This window comes from Elgaria multicarinata, chromosome 14 (assembly GCF_023053635.1).
Source record: "Elgaria multicarinata webbii isolate HBS135686 ecotype San Diego chromosome 14, rElgMul1.1.pri, whole genome shotgun sequence".
In the NCBI taxonomy this organism is placed as follows: Eukaryota; Metazoa; Chordata; class Lepidosauria; order Squamata; family Anguidae; genus Elgaria; species Elgaria multicarinata.
In genome coordinates this window covers 6,424,348-6,447,336 of record NC_086184.1, presented here as the reverse complement: position 1 = coordinate 6,447,336, position 22,989 = coordinate 6,424,348, and the positions used below count along the sequence as shown (strand labels likewise).

Below are 22,989 nucleotides of genomic sequence, written 5' to 3'. Positions count from 1 at the left end.
TCTACTTCAGCTAGCAAAAACTAGATTAACAACTGTTACCCAGAGGACCTTCTCTTCTGCTGCTCCCAGACTGTGGAATGGCCTGCCGGAGGAGACTCGTCAACTTAACAGTCTACTAGCATTCAAGAAAGCTATAAAGACTGATCTCTTCTGGCAGGCCTATCCAGTGGAATTTTAAGATGTTTTTAGAATGTTTTGAGGAAGTTTTAACAATGTATATTAGGTTTTAATTCACTGTAATGCATTTTACCGTTTACTGTTGTTCCCTGCCGCGATCAAAATGGAGAGGCGGGTAAGAAATAAATTCACGATGATGATGATACGGTCATGAGACCGAATGAATTTCAAGGTAAAATTTGGAGAACTTTGATGGGCTCAAATTCTTGCTTGTATGCTCATCCCTAGAGAAGTGTGGTTGCATTTCTCAGCTGTCAGCACTGTTGTAGTTCTCAGAGTCTGGAAAACTCCATGGTTCCCACTTGACTCACATTGTGATTCTACATGATGTATTGGATCTACCTCAATGCTCAGACCGTACCATTCTCACAGACAGAGCCCTTGTACAAGTTTCTCACAATGCTCTTCCTCGCCATTTGAACACTGGTGTTAGACAAGTTCTTTGCCCTTAGGGACGAGATCCAATTCAGCCCCCAAGCACGACTCCACACTTTCAGCGACAGAGGGTTCAAAAAGTGCTTTATTGATTATAATCAAGATCTGAGTCTCTTGAAAGTTGAGCAGTCAGACAGAGACATTGGGAATTCAGTACAGCATTTCAAGCCTGAAAGGGGCAGTGCCCAGTAGCAGTATTAACCAATCAGAATGTAACACTAGAGCCTTCTTATCTTGTGCTAAACAATCCCTTTGTAACAGTAAGTTACAGTAAGCTAACTTTCTGCCTGGAGCTGAGGCCATTGTTTTAGTTAGATAAGACAGATACAAGAAGACACCCTTGAAAACGCCCTCGGTACGTGACATTTCGCCTGGTGTATAATGGCTACTTCACAGCTTCCTTTAGAAAATGGAGGCACCTCTGCTAACATTTCCCCCCTTTAAAGCAATTTAAAACTCAAGCTTGCTAGCTTCTTCTAGGTCATCCATGGCTAAGGCTTCATAATGCAGATACATTTGCTGGAGGATTACAGATTTTGCAAGATTTTTCATAAAGTGCTTTTTGAACCCTCTGTCGCTGAAAGTGTGGAGTCGTGCTTGGGCTGAATTGGATCTCATCCCTAAGGGCAAAGAACTTGTCTAACACTGGTGTTGGAGATTTGTAGAATATGCCAATCAGGTATTAATGACTTTAAATATATGATATTTAACAGACACTTATGACCTTGTTTATGTCTCTTTTTCTCTCCTCCCTCTCCCACCTACTTTCTAGTGGTATTTGATGATTGTCAAGGAAATCACAAATTGAACTTTGAAGTTTCAAATCCAGAGTTCAAAGTGGAGCCCAACGGAGGTTTAGTTGCACTGAGAAATTTAACGGAAGCTGGCAGATCCTTATTCATCCATGCCCGATCAGCGCAGGCCGAAGATACAGCAGAAGTATTGATTGCTCGCAGGAAAGAGAAACATGGTTCTTTAAAGGTAAGAAGGAGACAAATGTTGCTGAAGCTGGGACAGATTGGTTGTAACTTGTAGTTACATGGGGATATCATCTAGATATTCTAAAACAGGAGTGAATACAGTTTCAATCATATTGTATTCTGAAGATGTAAAATTGTTAATAATGTGGTGTATGGAGTAGTTTTCTGTCCGTCAATTTAGTTTCTAGTAAGAAACGGCTAGTTGGCCCTTTGCTGCAGGATATACCTGCTACACTCAGTGGGATACAGAATGAATCTTGGGCCTACATAGGGAATACTTTGTATGGATCATCCCGATGCCCAGGAGGGAGTGCAGGGTTTCAAGGCATTGATTCGGTTTCTGAAGCTGTCCCCTGGCCTCCTTCTGGTGGAAGAGCCACGACACAGGCTCTGAACACCAGACCTCCCGTCTACCACCACTTATTATGGGGCGACACAGGCTCTGAACACCAGACCCGGCCGAGGCTACTCCCTGCTCAAGCCAAGCACCACCGCTTGATATGCCTGAGGCAAGGGGATAAAAACCACCTTCCTCCAAACTATGTGGAGAAAGGGGTTAAAACGGAGAAGGATTTTAGTATATATAATAATGTGCTGTGAGTTATATCTGCTTAGGTGAATGATTGTCAGAGTGGGTGTTATATGTGTAAACTTAAGATGATAAACGCCAAACAGACACGTGGGATTTTTGTGGTAGTTTAAAAACAAAACAATCAAAATTTATTTTTAAAAGTTCATAAGCTTTGTTTCAACTAACAACATTTAAAAACCTTTTTTGAAACCTTCCATACAATCCGGTCACTCATTCACATTCGCGCTTTCCTTTTTCTCACACAATCACTCTTGAACTTTCTTTATTATCAGTATTGATTAATATACATCCACACCACACTCTAAAGACACCACTCACTACACTGACTCTCAATTTTCCCAGAACTTAAGTACCATAAACACAGAGAGCACTACAGACTCTAAGAGTACCTAACAAGTCTCCCTGAAAAGGTTTCTGAAAAGAACAAGAACAAGAACTCTCCATCCCCTGAGTCATTCCCTTATATATATCACTCCTCCCCCCTCCCAAGACATTCTAACTCCGCCCACTCAGGCCAACATTCTAAAAACCACAGACTTACAAACTGCAGACATATATTTGGAATTGACTTGTGGGGTGTAACGCCACAGGCGACATATTGCCTTCCACTACGCACTGCCCCCAGATTGGCCCTGGAGTAATGTCATTTGGCAGAAGAGCCATACTGATGTTGCTCCAATTGAAAAAGTCAAGGAAAGTCCCTAATTTGTTAAATCCACAGCTTCGTGGGAAAGCCCTGTGGTGGCTGCAAAGCTGTCCTTACATCGTATAACTGGCTCAGCACATATCCACAGTCACTGCAAGGCTTCCCCCCCAAGAGAAGTAATAAATAATATCCTGGATAAGTTTACCTTTTCACTAAGTGTAGGGATGTCAGAGAAAACAGATTTACATGAATTCGGATTTCTATGAGTCTGAAACCATAGACTGGGCAGCAGATAATCTTTTTCTGAGCCATGGATTCCATGGACTTGTGTAAACTTTTTTGAGGGGCTGGGAAAACTGTCTTAGAATCGTATACAAATTTAGCCATACGAAATAGATTAAAACAACAAAATTACAACAACCAAAAATATGCATTGCCCCCATAGGCCATTAACTAATGTGCATGTACAGAGTAGTGTATATCAATGGAAAATTGGGATCCGGCTTCACCGCCGTCACTATATGGATGGCGGCGGCGGCGGCGCAAGATAAGCCACCCACCCACCCTGCCCCCTTACCTTCCTCTGTCACGGGCTTCAATTGAGGCCCCGGTTGAAGCCAGAAGAGGCCTCGGCCTTCACTTCCGGCTTCAACTGGGGCCTCAATTGAAGCCCGTGACAGAGGAAGGTAAGCATCCCTCCTCCCTGCTCCCTTACCTGCCGCCGCCACCACCGCATGGATGGTGGCGCTGTCAGTGCCAGGTAGGCCAGGCCCCCGCCCCCTTACCTTCCTCCATCGCAGGCTTCAATTGAGGCCCCAGTTGAAGCCGGAAGAGGCCTCGGCCTTCACTTCCTGCTTCAACCGGGGCCTCAATTGAAGCCCGTGATGGAGGAAGGTAAGCATCCCTCCTCCCTGCTCCCTTACCTGCCGCCGCCACCACCGCATGGATGGTGGCGCTGTCAGCGCCAGGTAGGCCAGGCCCCCGCCCCCTTACCTTCCTCCATCGCAGGCTTCAATTGAGGCCCCAGTTGAAGCCGGAAGAGGCCTCGGCCTTCACTTCCGGCTTCAACCGGGGCCTCAATTGAAGCCCGCGATGGAGGAAGGTAAGTGTCCCTCCTCCCTGCTCCCTTACCTGGCACTGCCACCGCCACCGCATGGATGGCAACGCCGGCAGCGCCAGATTAGTCCCCCTCCCCCCCACTTACTTGCAGGTGAAGCTCTGGATTGAGGCGATCCTCTTCGCCTCAATCCGCAGTCCCCCTGACTCTCTTCGCCTCCGCCTTTTCCGGAGGCGAATTAGGCCGCCTCGCTCCTGCTTCTCTGAACCGAAGAGAAGCGGAGCACATCCCTACTAAAAATGCATTTTCTGCACCTGTGAAAGCTCTTGTTTTACATTCTCTGCAGTTCAGGAGAACATCTGGGGGAAAACAAATAAACCAACCAAAAACCTGTGCCGTTCATATAGAGCTTCCAAGCTCTATAAGCTAGGCCAATATGAGAACAATAATTACATGAGCAATGTAATTATGAATTTTGGCAAAGTCACAAATCCAGATCCACACTCCCAAGGCCTGCCTACTCCAAAGGAATCCTATTGTCTCATAATAAGCCTTTGGGGAATCGTCTAAGCACGATTTCTTCCACCGCGGCACAGCTTCCAGTTTCTCTCTTTCATATCAAACTCTTTTCATCTTCTGTGATTTCAGTAGAAATTCTGCCTTGGCACAGACGGAAGGAGGTGGGAGAATCAGGGTGCTTCTGCAACCTGATTGAAATGTTTGCCACGCATGCAGCCGAGTAACAAAGGAAGAACTGAGCTCGCCTTCATTTCTGCACCAGGGCATTTAGCAAAGAGGCAGTCATGACAGTGACTTACAAGACAATTATGCCGGGTACCTTTACAGACCTACAATTTAGGTCGACAAAGAAGCCATAATGAGGAGGTTATAAAGGGATGAGTGATCCATTGTCTCTCTCCTCTATTTAGTTGATCTGGCAGGTGGCCGTTTCATCACATTTCCAGCAAGCATGGTCGTTTGACTTAAATCTTCCATTTAACAGTATCATTGGTTGCAAAGGGAAGGCTGAAGAAACTTCCATGACCCTTTCTCTGTCTGATGTGTTTTGATGTAACCCTTGATCAGTAGAGCATCTCGTGCAAATGGTGTGGGCATACAGGTGTTTCCTCCCCCTTTCTCTATATGTAAACCTGATTGGAAGTAGTGCTGCACCAAAACTTTCTCCCACATTTTTTTTACCACCCTAAGTCAATTTATTTATTTATTTATTACATTTATATCCCACCATTTTTTTTCTCCAAGGAACCCAAGGCGGCGTTCATAATCCTCCTCCTCCTCCTCTCCATGTTATCCTCATGACAACAACCCTGTGAGGTAGGCTGGGCTGAGAGAATCTATGACTGGCCCAAAGTCACCCAGTGGGTTTCCATGGCCGAGTGGGGACTAGAACCCGGATCTCCCAGCTCCCAGCCCAACGCTTTAGCCACTACACCACACTGGCTTTTCTTTGATACAAAAGAATCACAGAATAGCAGAGTTGGAAGGGGCCTACAATGCCATCGAGTCCAACCACCTGCTCAGTGCAGGAATCCACCCTAAAGCATCCCTGACTGATGGTTGTCCAGCTGCCTCTTGAAGACCTCTAGTGTGGGACCTCTAGCCCACCACCTGCTGGGTTTCATTCATTCAACTGCTTACCTATTTTATGTCTGTGGGCTGTCCTGTCAGGCTGTCCACCTGAAATAGAAGGTGAACATCACAGGAATCCCATTTATATCACACCTTGTCTTCAAGGAGCTCCATGTAGATTTACATGGTTCCCTTTCCCCCATTTTATCTTCAAAACAACTGCTACACAGAGACATAGTTCACCAAAACTTCACCCAAAGAGTTTAATGCTGAGTGGAGGTTTGAACCCAGGTTCCCCTGGTCCTAGTTTGGCACTGTAACCATGTTGACACACTTGCGTTCTAATCAAAATATAGAGAAATCTAAAGATGTCCATAACTAGGAGATATGGAGAATGCATGGCTGCTTCTTTTGGGGGTATCCTCTCACGTTCATCATTGTCTACTTCTGGCCACTGATTCTTCTATCCGGTGTGATTTTATGATATGCTGAGCCACTGTTATTTATGCTATAGAGCCAGAATGTGTCAGCCTGCAAACAGCAGTACGTCTCCATCTGTGGACAAGCTGAATCTTGGCTAAGAATAGTTCCGCTTGGAACCTCAGCTAGTTAGTCTAATTCTGTAGGGTTAAGAATAAGCATATGCCGATACGCTGCTTAGCACCCAATCTGCAGACGTAGCAAAACCTAGTCTAATGAGAGCATAAGTAGATATTAAGTATTTCCCCACTGACCTCTGACTTCTACTCCTATTTGGAATGCTTGTAGTCAACATCTGTGAAATCACGTAGTTAATAGCCCTATTAACAATAGCTGAAGACCTGACATATTGGGAAATGACAGATGGCAACAGTCTTTTATATTTTGACTGATAGCTGGGGGAAACTTAACTCTGGACAATGGCACATCCGTGGTCTCAAGGCACAGGACACGGTTTTGCTGCTTAGCCTAACGCCAGCTTTGATCCTGTCAACTGCTTGGATGGAAGGCTACTTGGGAACTATGACCAGCATCTAGTGCAGAGTTAAGGACAGTTAAATGTGTTGTTTTCAATGAGCTCAAAACATGCTTAACTCTGTGTTAGATTTAGGTCCAAAGGTAGGGATGTCTGGAAACAAAGCCCTATGAAGAGAGACTGAAACAAATGGGCATGTTTAGCCTGGAGAAGAGAAAATTGAAGGGAGACATGATAGCACTCTTCAAATACTTAAAAGGTTGTCACACAAAGGAGGGCCAGGATCTCTTCTCGATCACCCCAGGACACGGGATAATGGGCTGAAGTTACAGGAAGCCAGATTCCAGCTGGACATCAGGAAAAACTTCCTGACTGTTAGAGCAGTATGACAATGGAACCAGTTACCTAGGGAGGTTGTGAGCTCTCCCACACTAGAGGCCTTCAAGAGGCAGCTGGACAACCATCTGTCAGGTATGCTTTAGGGTGGATTCCCGCATTGAGCAGGGGGTTGGACTCAATGACCTTAAAGCCCCCTTCCAACTCTACTATTCTATGATTTTATTTATTTATTTATTACATTTATATACCGCCCAATAGCCGAAGCTCTCAGGGTGGTTTACATATGATTCGGTGATTCCAAATTTCTCCTTATCTGAAATGCTACCCAGGTTTTGGATTTCTGAATAACCTGGATTAGTTTCCATAATGGTAACCCTTCCTTCCTTCTCCTACTACACAGCGCTGTTCAGTTCTTTTTGGCCATCTCATGTACGAATGTGCAAGTCAGCAAAACCCTAGCTCATACAACTGAAGCTTTGCTGATTCACACATTCCAAGCTGGTTTATGTCAAGGAATGTCGTTGTCCCTGCAGACACCATATGGTCTCCAGCCAAAGTGTAACATGGAGCTCCTTCTGCTGATGCTTTCGTCAGGGGATTTGGCTTCACTGTGCATATAGTTTCATTTCATTCACTGCAAGTTCCATCACATATATTTCTTTTTCCAGAGATACTGATCTCTTCGCACCCATATAGCTTTGCCATGTAAACAAGGCTGGTAAAATAGCTGGCAATCTTAAGGAACTTTAAAAGGGGGGAAATCATAGCAGCTAAAAACATGAATAATTCACTTTGAAACAATAAAGCATTGAATGCTTTTGACTTTCCTCTGTGGGCCATCAAAATTTGGATTTCCTGCATAGCAAGGATAAGAGATACGACTGCATGAAGAATCAAGATGTACCTGGCAACTGTTTGAAAGGCAACTTAAATCTGAAAGGAAGCATTTTTAATGCAAATAATTGCTTTAAGAGATGAAATCATTAGGACAGTAAATCGGTAAATTTAAGCACTGGGTTTCGAAACGGAAGTATTATTGGATCATTTTCTTTACTCGGCAACCTATGTCAGGGCTTTTCTTTTCCATTGTCTTTCGCAATGAACTCTGGCTTCCCAAACTTCTCCACTTACTAAGTGCAAGAGGTGGTTGCCAACTGACTATGACCACCGCCTAGAGGTTGTATATGTCACTTCGAGTGGTAGACTTAACATGTACACGGGCTCATCCAAATGTGAGGCCCTTAATAGCGCTGTGTGCAAATGGCCTTTCAAAATTCTCCATAGACTTTCTTGGCAGAGACATTGGGTGGGGAAGGGAGTAATTTCAATAAATTTCTCCAAGGCGAGGAGAAATTCTTCAAAGTTTCTCATTGTTATGGCAGGATCTACAATGCTTTATAAAAGTTTACAACAGTATTGACAACTGTTGGGGCCCAGGGCACACTCCATATACTGTTTTCAAACTGCTTTCAAAGTGTCATGCCCTGCTTGGTGTAGACCTGGCCGTAGTTATTTTCTCATGTTTGAACCTATACATGAACTGAAACTCTTTGATTGACAAAATGTGGTCAAAAGATCCACACAAACATCAGATTGCCCTTCCCATTGCCACCCAAATGTGCTTGTGAGGCATTCCAGAAGAAAATGAACACCATAATCCTATACTTATCTGGGAGAAAACACATTCAGTGCAGTTTACTTCTGATTAAACATGTATTGGAAACCCAAAATCTCAAGGACTTGGAGAACCACTCCCAGAGAGTGTGGACGATGCTTGGTGTACATCTGGCCTCAGACTAGACGCCAGGTGTTGGCAGGGGTTGTAGCACAGTTTCCTTCTTTTTTCCTAAGGGTTTTTGGTTTTTCTCTGCTGCCACTTCACTGGCAGGGAAATCTGAAGAAGCCCCAAAACTTTCTGTCTGATGTGGAAGAAAGTACACAAGCACCCAGAATCTCTGACACTTCCCTGCCTTGCTCTTGAATAAAAGAGAAACATAAAAGCCTCTTGGCCGGCTGTTCAAGGCTGAACTTTGCGCCCACACACTGGCTCCCTAATCTGCCATGGTCAAATGTTGGTTTTTCCTATAACACATCTGAAATAATTGAATTCAGGAACCAGCTCTGTATCACACAGTCATGAAGGCACATTGCGTCTTTGTTTATCACCTTAAGTCCCCCTGACTGGGCATCGGAAAGCACTCAGAGTGGGCTCGAGAAACTTTCTGTGCACCCTTGGGTGGGGGTTATCAAGAACAAGAAGTTACATGTACTGGTCATAGTTGTCACAATATAGGTCATTGTTTAAGTAGAATAGTTTCATTTATGGAACGTGTGTAAGACTTGTAATCAACAAGGGATGGGAGGATGGAAATTACGAATTCATTCGAGGGACATGGAATGTTCTAAAAGTTTGTTCTATGGGACATGGGGGCAGAGAGTTCAGCCTTCAGCTTGCTGGAGGTGGGCTTTCTCCTACGGCACGTAGTTCTGAATAAAAGCCTTTGAATCTGGACCTGCCTGGACTCCGTTCCCTTCCCTACTGGATCGGGGAATTTCCCAAACACCACTTTCCTGCACCATTCTCAGGGCACTTTATAAGCTATTTTGGTGATGTCTTTTGAGTTTACCTATTCACTGCAAGATGGTGAAGCTGTGTGTATATTTCTTTCTATTATGCAACTCCCAATTGCTCTGAAGCCTCCCGTGCGGCCTGATCTGGAAAAAAAAAGCCCAATGAGAGGTATGATTGGATTATGTCTTCCCACGTTTAATCGAAATGTGGGGAAGCTGAGGCTGCCCTGGTCTTTGCAGAAAGTTTATCTCATTCCTACCCCCTACCCCACCCGGTTCTACTAGTAAACGTTTTAGTTAATCAGGAATGAGTCTCAGACTCGGTGTGTGCAATTTCTTAAGCAAAAGACCTGGCAAAACCTAATCCTTGTTCAATAGTCGCAGATCATGCCTGCGGTGTATTTTGCCTCCTCATGGATTGATACCGTAAGATCCCAGCATGAAACCCCTTCTCCTAGGTGCTTAAAAGGACTGTGTTTTTGCATTGCCAATCAAGCTGGGTTTTAAATGTTTAACTTTGCAGCAGCCGAAGCATTTTAAACAATAGCTCGTAATCACAGATGAGAACTGCTGGATGTTTAATGCACAATGAATGACTGATTGGTGCCTTGTTGTGGCATGACCTGTGAATTAAAAGACTGTGAGATTTTCTTGGTTTGCTGTTGTTTTGCAAATGCTACCACCAAATTATGTATGCGGCCATCTAAATGGCCAAGTTTTGATCCCCCGATATTTCAAAACTTGCCTGATCACAGGTTGGCTTCCCTCCACCTTTTTTCTTTTTTTAAGTACAGGGTGGTTGTTTTTGTTGTTGTTTTGACAGCATTGTGCATTTTTCCTGCACCCCTGCTGCTTGTTTTCAGACTAAAATGCTCTACCCTAGTTTTGAAGTTTTTCAGTGAATAAATGAACTTGTATCGTCTGCAGAGGAATTTGGATTACACGCCATCCATGGGATAAAAATAGACAGAGGGATGCACCTCCTGCCTTATAATGAAGCTCAGAAACCATTTACGTGGCACTTTGGAGAAGCATTTTGATTATTTTTAATAAGGATGATTGAGGGCCATCAACTGTCAAGATCCACAAGGAAGAAAACGTGTTATTGACCATGTTTGCTCAATGATAGATCGCAGTCTGCATTGTACCATGTCAAACTGCAGGAGGTGGTTTATATTTTTAATGCTTTCCTACATAAAAAACAGACACACACCATGTGCAAGGGAAAAAACACACACACAAAAAAAACAAATTTACAGATTGAGCTAGGCTGGAACTTCCCCATAACGTGCTACTTTTCGGCTCACTCTGTCTGTCTGTCTGTCTGTCTCTCTCTCTCTCACACACACACACACATACACACACACAAACACAGACACATACATTAAATGAAGTTCCCCCATGAAGTCCAGTGCATGTGGACTCTCCAAATTATTCGCCTTTTTTGCAGGTGGTGAGATGGAACGGGGAAGCATTTTATCAGATTTCCTTTGGATCGCCAGAATTTATTTTATTTTTTTATTTATTTTATTACATTTATATACCGCCCCCCAGCCGAAGCTCTCTGGGCGGTTTACAACAATTCTCTGGGCGGTTTACAACAATTCTAGGATATGTTGGAGGAATTCTCCCCCCTTTGCAAAAATGCAATCTAGCTCTACCTAAAGTCATATAGTTCCAGAAGGAAACGATCATACAACAACAATAATAATAATAATAATAATAATAATAATTTATTTGTTACAACACAAATGCAAACACCATAAAATACATATAATTGATTAAAACCTATAAAACTAATACATTATTAAAAGCAGCACATCATTAAAAGGCATATTAAAATTCAACTGGGCAGACCTGCCGGAAGAGATCAGTCTTTATGACTTCCTTAAATTCCGTAAGTTAATGAATCTCTCCCGGCAGGCCATTCCACAATCAGGGAGCGGCAGAAGAAAATGGTTGTCAGCCTTGTTTTTGTTGACTGGAGTAAATTCTGAGTGTGCGGGGTGGATTGTATGGGAGAAGGCGATCCCGCAGGTCACCTGGACCCAAACCATGTAGGGATTTAAAGGTAATAACCAAAACTTTGTACTTCGCCCGGAAACTAATTGGCAGCCAGTGAAGTGATTTTAAAGTTGGTGTCCATTTTTTGAACTAGTTGAAGTTTCTGGACTAGGCACAAAGGTAGCCCTATGTAGAGCGCATTGCAAAAGTTGCGCCTCAAGGTTATTTATTTATTTATTTATTACACTTATATACTGCTCCCATAGCCAGGGCTCTCTGGGCAGTTTATCAGCATGTGCACTTCCGTCTTTAGGTCTTCCAACTCTAGGAAGGATTATTATTATTATTATTATTATTATTATTATTATTATTATTATTTATATAGCACCATCAATGTACATGGTGCTGTACAGAGTAAAACAGTAAATAGCAAGACCCTGCCGCATAGGCTTACATTCTAATAAAATCATAATAAAACAATAAGGAGGGGAAGAGAATGCAAACAGGCAAAGGGTAGGGTAAACAGGCACTGGGTAGGGTAAAACTAACAGTATAAAGTCAAGATTTAACAAAATCAGTATAACAGTATAAAGTCAAGATTTAACAAAATCAAGATTTAAAAGCTTTAAGAAAAAGAAAAGTATTTAGCTGAGCTTTAAAAGCTGCGGTTGAACTTGTAGTTCTCAAATGTTCTGGAAGAGCGTTCCAGGCATAAGGGGCAGCAGAAGAAAATGGACGAAGCCGAGCATTTTCACAGTGTAGAAAAGATTCAAATATTTATGCGGTACAGTCTTCATGCCCCACCCCCATGCACGCACACACGCACACGCGCACGCGCACACGCACACACACACAATCTCCCTGCTACAGCATTTTGCAGAGCTTTTCCCATAGCACATGCCATCGAGCTTCTCAGCTGAACACTTACATCTGCTTAAACCTCAACAGGTTTCGAGAGCACTTAAGTATACATAAAAGTTTTGTTTTCTTTTGCTAGAATATGGTCACTGATATGAATAGAAAGACTAAGCTGTTGTGAAGGGGGAGGGGGATTCCAGTATAAGTCACCTGTGCATTAAAGCCAGCATGAAGACTTTCTCATTTTTGTTGCACTTCAAAGCAAGGAAACCAAACATGACTTTCTAATGTATTAGGTTATTCTAGCCCAGTTCGTTATTGGTAATTATTGTTCTGTCAGCACACAGTGCATTAGGCTGTGTTTGGAGATCAGTGTATTAATTGAAAATGCGTCTCTGGAAGATCATGAGTTGCAATAAGTATCTTGATTAAGTCTTTTTCAAAGCACGCAATGGGAGAAGAAGGAAGCTATTAATCTTGACCCCTTGACAAGAGGCACTTACTTAGAATTGGCAGCCAGTGTGTCCATCACCAGCGCATTGCAGGAACGTGCAACGGACTAATCAATCAAAATGCTCTATACCTATAAGTATAACACTGTTTGGCGAGAGCTGTAAATAAGTCAAGCAAAGCAACCCCTGAGTGGGATCATTATGAGTGTGACAATCTAGTAGGCACGGGGTTCATGGACGCGTACCCAGAGTCCCATTCATTTTGAGGGAAGTGCTGCAGTTGAGTGGTTCATACTCTGCATGAAGAAGAAGCCAGGTTCAGCCCCAGTTATATCCAGGTAGAGCTGGTAAAGGCCAGTTCTACGACAATCAGGGTATAACATTATGAAAGCAGTTTGAAAACGATACATGGAATGTGCCATGGGCCCAAATAGTTGTCAGTGCACTTCAATACCATTATAATACCGTCCATCCCAGAGTGCAGGACACGGAATAACAGCCTCAAGTTAAAGGAAGCCAGATTCCAGCTGGACATCAAGAAAAACTTCCTGACTGTAAGAGCAGTGTGACAATGGAACCAGTTACCTAGGGAGGTTGTGGGCTCTCCCACACTAGAGGCCTTCAAGAGGCAGCTGGACAAGCATCTGTCAGGTAATGTTTTAGGGTGGATTCCTGAACTGAGCTGGGGGTTGGACTCGATGGCCTTATAGGCTCCTTCCAACTCTTCTATTCTATGATTCTAAAGCAGTAGTGTAGATCCTGCTCCTGTCTGGAACCCTTGAGAACCACTGCAAGCCAGAGTAGACAGTCCTAGACAGTCAAGTGGATCTCTGAACCACAGCCTTCCCCTAGACAGACACTTGCTCAGAATTATGTAGCTCCGTCAGCAATGCACATGCATGTAGAACACCACGTACACGCTTCCAGCAATCAACACATGCTAGTTATCATCATCAATTTACACGAAGGCTGATCAGACATACAACTACCAAGTAGTTTCTGAGCAAAGACATGATAGCACTCTTCAAATACTTAAAAGGTTGTCACACAGAGGAGGGCCAGGATCTCTTCTCGATCCTCCCAGAGTGCAGGACACGGAATAACGGGCTCAAGTTAAAGGAAGCCAGATTCCAGCTGGACATCAGGAAAAACGTCCTGACTGTTAGAGTTACCTAGGGAGGTTGTGGGCTCTCCCGCAGTAGAGGCCTTCAAGAGGCAGCTGGACAACCGTCTGTCAGGCATGCTTTAGGGTGGTTTCCTGCATTGAGCAGGGGGTTGGACTCGATGGCCTTGTAGGCCCCTTCCAACTCTGCTATTCTATGATTTCCAGTGTCTTTCCTATGCTGCTCTGAACCCTTTAACTACTGACACCAGGGCAGGATCTACACTACTGCTCTATAAAGGTTTATAACAGTCTTGACAACTGTTGGGGCCTGTGACACATTACATCTACCATTTTCAAACTACTTTCAGAGTGTAATATCCTGCTTGGTGTAGATCTGGCCCAAGTGTTGGCAATTAGCCCCGTCGCTTCCGAGCTCTGGTAGCCTGCTGATGCTGATCCAGGACTCTCATTAGCCTGTGTTCAGCTTGGGTTGGAGGTGCCTCTTGGTCCCTTTCATCACTGTCTGACTCTGTGAAAGGGCTTCAGCCAGGTCTTGACTTCCCCCTGAAAGTAATGGCTCATGTCCTACATTGTTGCTAGCTCCTTCCCCAGGATCTGCCAGCGCTTCCCCTTCCCCTCTGTTCTCTGATGATGAGCACTCTGGGGGAGTTATGACATTTAGAATAATAGAATCTTAAAATAGTAGAGTTGGAAGGGGCCTATGAGGCTATCGAGTCCAACCCCTGCTCAATGCAGGAATCCACCCTAAAGAATCCCTGACAGCTGGCTGTCCAGCTGCCTCTTGAAGGCCTCTAGTGTGGGAGAGCCCACCACCTCCCTCGGTCACTGGTTCCATTGTCATACTGCTCTAACAGTCAGGAAGTTTTTCCTTATGTCCAGCTGGAATCTAGCTTCCTGTAACTTGAGGCCTTTATTCCATGTCCTGCACTCCAGGATGATCAAGAAGAGATCCTGGCTCTCCTCTGTGTGACAACTTTTCAAGTATTTGAAGAGTGCTATCATGTCTCTCCTCAGTCTTCTCTTCTCCAGGCTAAACATGCCCAGTTCTTTCAGTCTCTCCTCATAGGGCTTTGTTTCTAGACTCCTGATCATCCTCATTGCCCTCCTCTAAACATGCTCCAGCTTGTCTGCATCCTTCGATTTGGAAGCTATACTTCTGTTAAAGCAGCCCAAAATAACATTTTCTTTTCTCGCAGCCACATCACACTATTGGCTCATATTCAGTTTGTGATCTACAACAATGACAAGATCCTCTCGTCATTGTTGTAGTACTGCTGAGAACAAAAGATGTGAAACCACCCAACTATCAGTCATTAGGGAGAAGGGGCTGGTCAATTGACAACCCCCAGAGGGCTGGACTTGACCTCCGGTCCTGAGGTACTCCCCCCTTTCCTTTAGAACTTCAAGGTCTTAAAAAATAAATTAAGCAGGTCACACTTCCTCTTTGCAGGGTGATGAAGCAGTGGGAAAATGTTTCATGTTGAGTTTTTGTTTAAGGCACTGGAATCATGCTAGGATAATAGCAGTAGCTTAGATGCAACTTCACTCCTGCAATTAATTGGATTCCGCGTTTTCTCTGGGCCATGGTTCACTGCTTTCAGTCTTCCAAATCCTCTTCCTCTCCCATGCAGGTTGACAGGAGAGTCATCTTATTGCACACTCCCCCTCCCCTCTCCAAAATCACAAAGCATCTTTGCACCCAGCAATACGTTGTCAGAGTGATGCATTCAGCTTCCCAAATGCATTCGAGCAAGCTCGCGGATTGCGTAAACCAAACTGTGGTTGATTATAAATATCCCCCTTCCCCGCTTAGAGGTGATGATTTATTAACACGAGGTTCCCACTCAGAACAATGTGGAGTTTTGCTCTGCTAGAGAGAGAGAGAGCCAAATATGGTGAAGCTATGCAGCTGAACCGAATCTCATGCTAGGATTCTTCTACGAAATTATACAGCCCTGTCTTTGGAATGTCTCGACAGGAAAGCCCGATCCAAAAGCAAGAAAGCTTTGATTAATAAGAAGTTTGCATTGATTGCATGCAGAGTGGAAACCCGGAAAGTTCACATACATTTTCAGATTCAGCGCTGTTTCAAACCCAGATGCCCCACCTAGACTCCAATCTCCCTCTTCTGGCAACCAGCGATAAAAGGTTTCTTCCTTCTGTGCTCAGCTCTTGAGCAAGCAGCCAAGCTGCACTGTATCTTCCTTGGCCTCTGGGGCAGAAGGTAGATCTTGAGACATTTTTGGGACTTAAATTCCAAGACATCCTGACCACTGGCCATGCTGGTAAGGGGTTATGGGAGCTGAAGTCCAAAAACATCTGGAGATCTATCTGCTGCCTACCACTGGCCATAGGAAAGCTGCCACGTACCTGTTCCAGTTATCTAGACCTATTATTGTCTACTCTGGGAGGCAGCAGCCAGTGGAGGTATTTCTCATCACTTGCTCCCTTTTACTTGGAGATGCCAGAGATTGAACATGAATCCTTTCATCTGCCAAGCAAATGTTCTCCACTGAGCGACGGTTCCTCCAGACTTACCAATGCTCTATTGAGCTATTGCTCAACAACCTCGTGGAGCTGTTCCTCTCCACCAGAGTCATGTTTATTTAATTATTACATTTATATACTGCCCCATAGCCGAAGCTCTCTGGGCGGTTTACAAAAGTTAAAAACTGGGAACATTAAGACAGTATACAAAATTTTAAACCATCAAAAATATAAAAACAACAGTATAAAACAACAGTATCCATTTAAACAACTACAGTTCTGGGGTCCATTAAAAATCTTAGCATATGTTGTTAAATGCTGTTAAATGCCTGGGAGAAGAGAAAGGTCTTGACCTGGTGCTGAAACGATAACAATGTTGGCGCCAGGTGAGCCTCATCAGAAAGATCATTCCAGAATTGGGGGGCCACCACTGAAAAGGCCCTCTCCCTTGTTGCCATCCTCCGAGCTTCCCTCGGAGTAGGCACTCAGAGGAGGACCTTAGATGTTGAGCGCAGTTCATGTTGGGAGAGGCGTTCCATCAGGTATTATGGTCCCAAGCCATGTAAGACTTTATAGGTTTAAACCAGCATCTTGAATTGGGCTCAGAAACGTAAAGGCAGCCAATGCAAGTGAGTCAGAATCGGTGTTGTGGTGGTCAAAGCAATACCAAGAGTGGGTGTACTCCCTGGTCAGGCCTTTTATCTTCACAACAACACTGTGAGGTAGGTCAGTCAGAGAGAGAGAGAGAGAGAGAGAGAGAACCCATATAGTATATTGGGGGTTGGGGTTGGGATTTGAGGCCTGATCTTACAGCTTGCATACTCTGAGCACTGCCCTATACTAGATTTTGTTTCCTGTTATTCCATTAGCTGTGCCAGCTTTAAGTTTCTAGATCACAGGAGTGTTCCGCTACAACCCCAAAGGCATGACAGCAGTGCTGGGAAACCCTCAAGCCACTCAGGAGTCCCTGGGTGGTGGAATTTGTCAGGTTTCCAACTGCTTTCTGTCACATCAAGCTGCCACGGGGGGTGGGATAGGATCTGACAGATATGTTCCACATAAAACGATATACAGCATAGAGAGAGAAACCTGTTTATGGAGTTGTGGCCGGGGGGGGGGGGGGGGAATCTCTGAGGAGAGTTAGCAAAAGTATTGGTTTCTTGTTCATAAAAGTTAAAGAAAACAGTTCTGAGTGATTTTCCAGGACTTATTCTTGAGGTCAAATGCAGCTAGAAGGAAGATGGGGTGAATCATAAAGGCAGTTCAAAGCCATACACACATCGTAATCTGTATGTACAGTCATCCAAGGAAGTTTGTTTGAGTAATTGACATGACCTGAGGTGACTTTCTCTCTCTCTCTCTCTCTCTCTCTCTCTCTCTCTCTCTCTCTCTCTCTCTCTGTGGTGGTGCTTTTTCCTCCACCAACAATATAGTTATGCTTGTATTTATTGATTTATTTATTTATTACATTTTTATACCGCCCAATAGCCGAAGCTCTCTGGGCGGTTCACAAAAATTAAAACCACAATAAAACACCCAACAGGTTAAAAACACAATTACGAAATACAGTATAAAAAGCGCAACCAGGATAAAACCACACAGCAAAATTGATATAAGATTAAAATACAGAGTTAAAACAGTAAAATTGTAGTGTGTGTATGTGTGTGTGTGTGTGTATCTAGAAAGAGCCAAGAATGTTGCTGTCACATTACCATTTGTATGCCTGTAGCACCTGGTAAAATTCCCTCCTCATCACAACAGTTAAAGCTGCAGGAGCCCTGCCCTCTTTTGCATCTGTCACAATGGCAGGCTCCTGAAGCTTTAACTGTTGTGATGAAGAAGGAATTTCACCAGGTGCTGCATGCATAAAAATGACAATTCCCTTTTCAATACAATTCCCTTTTCAATTCAACTGCTGCAATTCCCTTTTCAATACAACTGTTAAAATGTAGCAGCCCTGTGCTCCTTTTCATATGGTCACCCTAGGGAAAAAGCAACCACATTTGCTCTCCATGATCCCTCCTCTTTGGGAGATAGTGTGGATTAAGCCCAGAAGGAGAAAACAATGAGGAGAAGGGGGCATTGTGTGCATTCAGGAAACGAGGCCCCCATGAGCACATTGTCCCAGGAATCCTCCCCACTCCAAACAACAACAACGAACTGGAACTGACACAGCACATAGCCTTTCTTGCACTATATTAGACTGTGCCATATTTCCATCCATGTCTTGTCTGAGTTTCTAATGCTCACATGGAAAGGAATAATTTCTTTCCTGGGGGACGGGGCACAATGAGGATTATTATTATTTTTTAAAGACACGCCACTACCTGGAGCCTTAAAAATCTACATTTGAGGGGTGTTTAGTTCCATGTAAATACTAATTAGTGTCCAGGATTTGGACTAAATATAAGTGCACACACACACACACACACACACACACACACACACACACACACTAAAAATGCAGGTACTTGTTTTGTACTCCAAGGTGGAGACTCCAAACGCTTGGGTTCTAAGGCTTGTCTCATATTTGGAGTGAGGTTTACGAGCTGCTGCGATTTGTATTTCTGAGCAAGGAAATATGATATTCACTAGCTGGGATATCTTGGGGGTGAAGGTTTCTTGGTTTCTTTTGCTATGGCAATGTTTGGTGTCCATTTGGGAGGAAAGGAAAGGCATCGTTACATTGGTTTGCACTCTCCTGGCAGCCACACATTAGACTTCTAAAGTCTGACTGTCAATGTTAAATCATCAAGAAAGATTACTCCAGGTAACTCTTCCACAGCACCCATCCATAATGCCCTTCTGAGCTCCGTCCTTTAGAGACTTGAAATTTACAGTGAGCCGAACAGGCTTCTGTGGCCACATAATTATTTTTATTATGCTTTGTAGCAGTGTTGGCTGCCAAAAGAGGTTGTCCTAAAATCCCAAAGTGACAAAAATCAATTTTCAGATGCAAATCAGGGGGCCATAGGTGACATTTTTCATACCCAATAAATTGCTTGTCTGTGGCTTTGAACTAATGGCCACATAAACAAGAGAGATTGGCGGCAAGGCATTGCATTATAATCTTGCCCAAGTTTTACGGACGTGACTTGAGCTACACATGGCTTTGAGCACTCAGAGGGAACCGGGCAGTGTGCTTCTCATAGAATCATAGAATAGCAGAGTTGGAAGGGGCCTATAAGGCCATCGAGTCCAACCCCCTGCTCAATGCAGGAATCCACCCTAAAGCATCCCTGACAGATGGTTGTCCACTTTCTCCCTCTCATTTGAGTCCATTAAGAACGTAAGAAGTGCTACACTGGATTATGCCAAAGGTTCATGAAAAGGAGGACAGGGCTCATGTATCTTTAACAGTTGTATTGAAAAGGGAATTGCAGCAAGTGTCAATTGTACATATGGAGAACCGGGTGAAATTGCATCTTCATCACAACAGTTAAAGCTGCAGGAGCTATACTAGAGTGACCAGATTTAAAAGAGGGCAGGGCACCTGCAGTTTTAACTGTGGTGATGAAGAGGAAATTTCACCAGGTTCTCCATATATACAAATGACACCTGCTGAAATTTCCTTTTCAATACAACTGTTAAAGGGACAGGAGCCTGGTCCTCCTTTCCATATGGTCACCCTATACATGAGCCGCTATATTTTTGATATATTGGAGCATCCCTCCCTTCTTGCATGCATACAAATGAAACCTGCTGAAATTCCCTTTTCAATGCAACTGTTAAAGATACAGGAGCCCTGTCCTCCTTTTCATATGGCCACCCTACTCTAGTCCATCACTCTGTTCACACAGTGGCCAACCAGCCAACGGCCAGGGATGAACAAACAGGACGTGTTGCAACAGCACACTCCCACCCATGTTCCCCAGCAACTGGTGCACACAGATAGCACACAACTATCAGGGCTATCCATCATTTCTCCTGTCCTTTAGTACCTTGATTCCTTCAATCCTCAACCCACTCTTCTCCAATTAATAATACTCGTACTCTCAGTGTCACCCTCTGTCTGAAGCACCTCCTCCTCCTCCTCCTCCTCCTCCTCCTCCTCCTCCTCCTCCTCCTCCTCCTCTTCTTCTTCTTCTTCTTCTTCTTCTTCTTCTTCTTCTTCTTCTTCTTCTTCTTCTTCTTCTGTGTTCGCTGCTGTTCTCCATTCCACAGTCATTGGGAATCTGTCTTCCAAAAAGTAGTCTTTTCCCCCTTGCAACTTGACTTGTTACATTCTGCAAAGCGTTGCTCCCGCAGCTTTGCAAAGATGCGGAATGACAAGATCTCATTTGAAGGCCCCTCGAGTACAGCTGATGTGATGAGCTAGCTGGTCTGAGTAACTTTTGATTCAAATGTGTAGTGTGGAGAACAGAGGCAGCGCTTCTGCAGGGGAGCTCAGCAGCCTTGCTTCTTTGGAATTCAATATTGTTACAGGCCTGGCTTGGATATTGTGATCTGAATGTCTTTGAAACTTAACCAAAAAAAAAATAAGTAAAGGAGAACGAGGGGCAGAGTATTTGCAATTTTAAACAGATTCTCCTTTATTACATTTAGCTGTTAGGGGATGAACCAGAATTGTTGGATGCCGCAAACTAATTTGAGTCTTCTGTGTATTCACGATGTGCCCACGAGAGGCATTTCTCTCCTTGCCACACACACACAGAGAGACACTTCTACTTGAAACCTCTTTCTAATTAAGAGGCCGTAATAAGCACAAAGGGATAAGTCTTGATTAGTTATCACAGCTGTGTTCCCCTGAATTGCAAACACAACAGCTTGGATAGTAGGCTACAGGGGAAATGGCTCTTTTTTTGATGTTGTTGGGCCATAACAAATTAACTTATTTTTTTCTTGTGGATGAAGCATACTCACCGGCTTGGAAAGTAGACTGAGAGAGGTCAGCCCCATCAGCTAAAATTAAAAATTAAATTAAATAAAGATTTAAAAATGCTAGCATAACTTACAGATGTGTTTTAAAACAACAGCACTGATACCAAGAGAAAAGAAATACTCTGAAAACTCTCATTAAAAACGGGGGGGGGGGGGAAGGGGGGGATGTCCATCATTTTTTTCCTTTTACTTTTTTGTCCTCATGAAATTGTATTTTATTTTGATGTAAGGTTAGCAAAATAAAGGCAACATAAAGTAGAATAAGAACATACATAATTATTAATCACAATCAGTAAAGAAACAAAGGAATTGATTAAATCTGAGGCTATAACTGATACGTTTATGGAATATTTATGATCGACTGGCCTACGTAGGCGCTCAAATCCTAATGAAACTAAAAAAAAAAGATACAAGTTCTGCAACATATAAAGGGGTGCATGCAGGTGTATGCCATTTTGTGTGTCTACACATATTAATCAGAAAATAGGTAATTGTAATTTGTTGGAACTTTATCAGAAGTTTGAAGTGCTTCAGCATGGTGTAACATGATTCGTGGAACTGAAGTTAAGGACAACAGACTCCCTGGGGGCGGGGGAAACTATTCTAAGCAACACCTCCCAGCCTTTCTATTTACCACTTAAACATATAGGATGTGAATGGAAACCATGGTGTCATAATATAATACTTCATGGAAATCCAACCTGGATAATCGGCTTCCCCAACAGGCACTGAGTCCTCCCAGTTAGATGGTAGATGGTATTCATGGCTATGTGTGAACAAATCCACAGTTGAGCCCTTGAGATCTATCAGAGAGAGCCCATGGCTCAGTGCTTTGCATGTAAAGCTGCAAGGTTCAATCTCCAGGATCTTGGAAAAAAACGGGCCTGAACCCCCAATAAGTTTCAACAATACTGAGCTAGATGGACGAAGGCTATAAAGCAATATAAACCATCTTCCTGTGTAAATATCATGCCCTATAGGTGATACATCTACTGAACCCTCTTGCAAGTCTGGCGAACAAAGAAAGGAAGAAAAGAAGAAATGTCGAATTTATTCTTGTACTCTGAAAAACACAAGTCTTCTATTTCATTCAAGCAGTCTGTGAGCTTTTCCTCACAACGTATTTATTGTGCACCCACCATTCCTAAGTCACAGTTGTTTACAGGTTCTTTAGATGATGTTGTGACCCTCCAGTTCTGCACCTATTTTTTTTTCCTCTTTTTTTTTTTTTTTAGATCAGGGAAAATGGGGTATTATTTCTGAAAGTAAAATAAAATGCATTTCCCTATTTTTGTAGCTGTGTTGCCCCACTATAGCACAGTGCCACCTAGAGGTTGTGCAATAGAATAAAAGCCAGAAATGGTAAAGCGCTTTGTGGAGACCTCAGATCTCAATTCTGCAACAAAGCTGAAAGTAGATACAATGGACTAACAGCCTTGAGTAGAAAAGCGATCAATCTACCTTGTCTTCCCATCTAAACTTTGCCCATTGCCCTGCCTAATCTGTTTCTTGCCCTATTTGATCCTGAGTGATGGTTTCTTCTGCTGATTCCTATTTTTTTTGTATTTCGGTGATGCACGCTCTCCTTTCTTGACCATCTGTGGCAGTTTCCTGGTTCTTCTGAAGCATCAGTGTCTGCCTTTTAAGTCTATAAAACACAACCCAACAGCTCTCGTTATCTCAGCTTTGTCACTGCAACAATGAAGCATAAAAAGGCCTTGATGCTAGATAGGCTCCCCATCTCGGCCCTATGTTTACACCAGTCAGCAGGCTGAGTTTTATTTGCTTTTTTACTCTGCATTCTCTTTCCCAGAGCAAATCTTTGATGAGTTGCTGCTC

The 22,989-nt window shown here is 43.6% G+C and overlaps 1 protein-coding gene across 1 annotated transcript in view; it reads left to right on the top strand.

Moving 5' to 3' along the window:
* CDH13 (cadherin 13) overlaps positions 1–22,989 on the top strand; it is a 694,106-nt gene that overhangs the window by 263,116 nt on the left and 408,001 nt on the right. Inside the window, exon 3 of the mRNA XM_063141045.1 lies at positions 1,385–1,593. Within this exon, the coding sequence (XP_062997115.1) occupies positions 1,385–1,593 (209 nt within the window). The remainder of the gene's footprint in view (positions 1–1,384; positions 1,594–22,989) is intronic.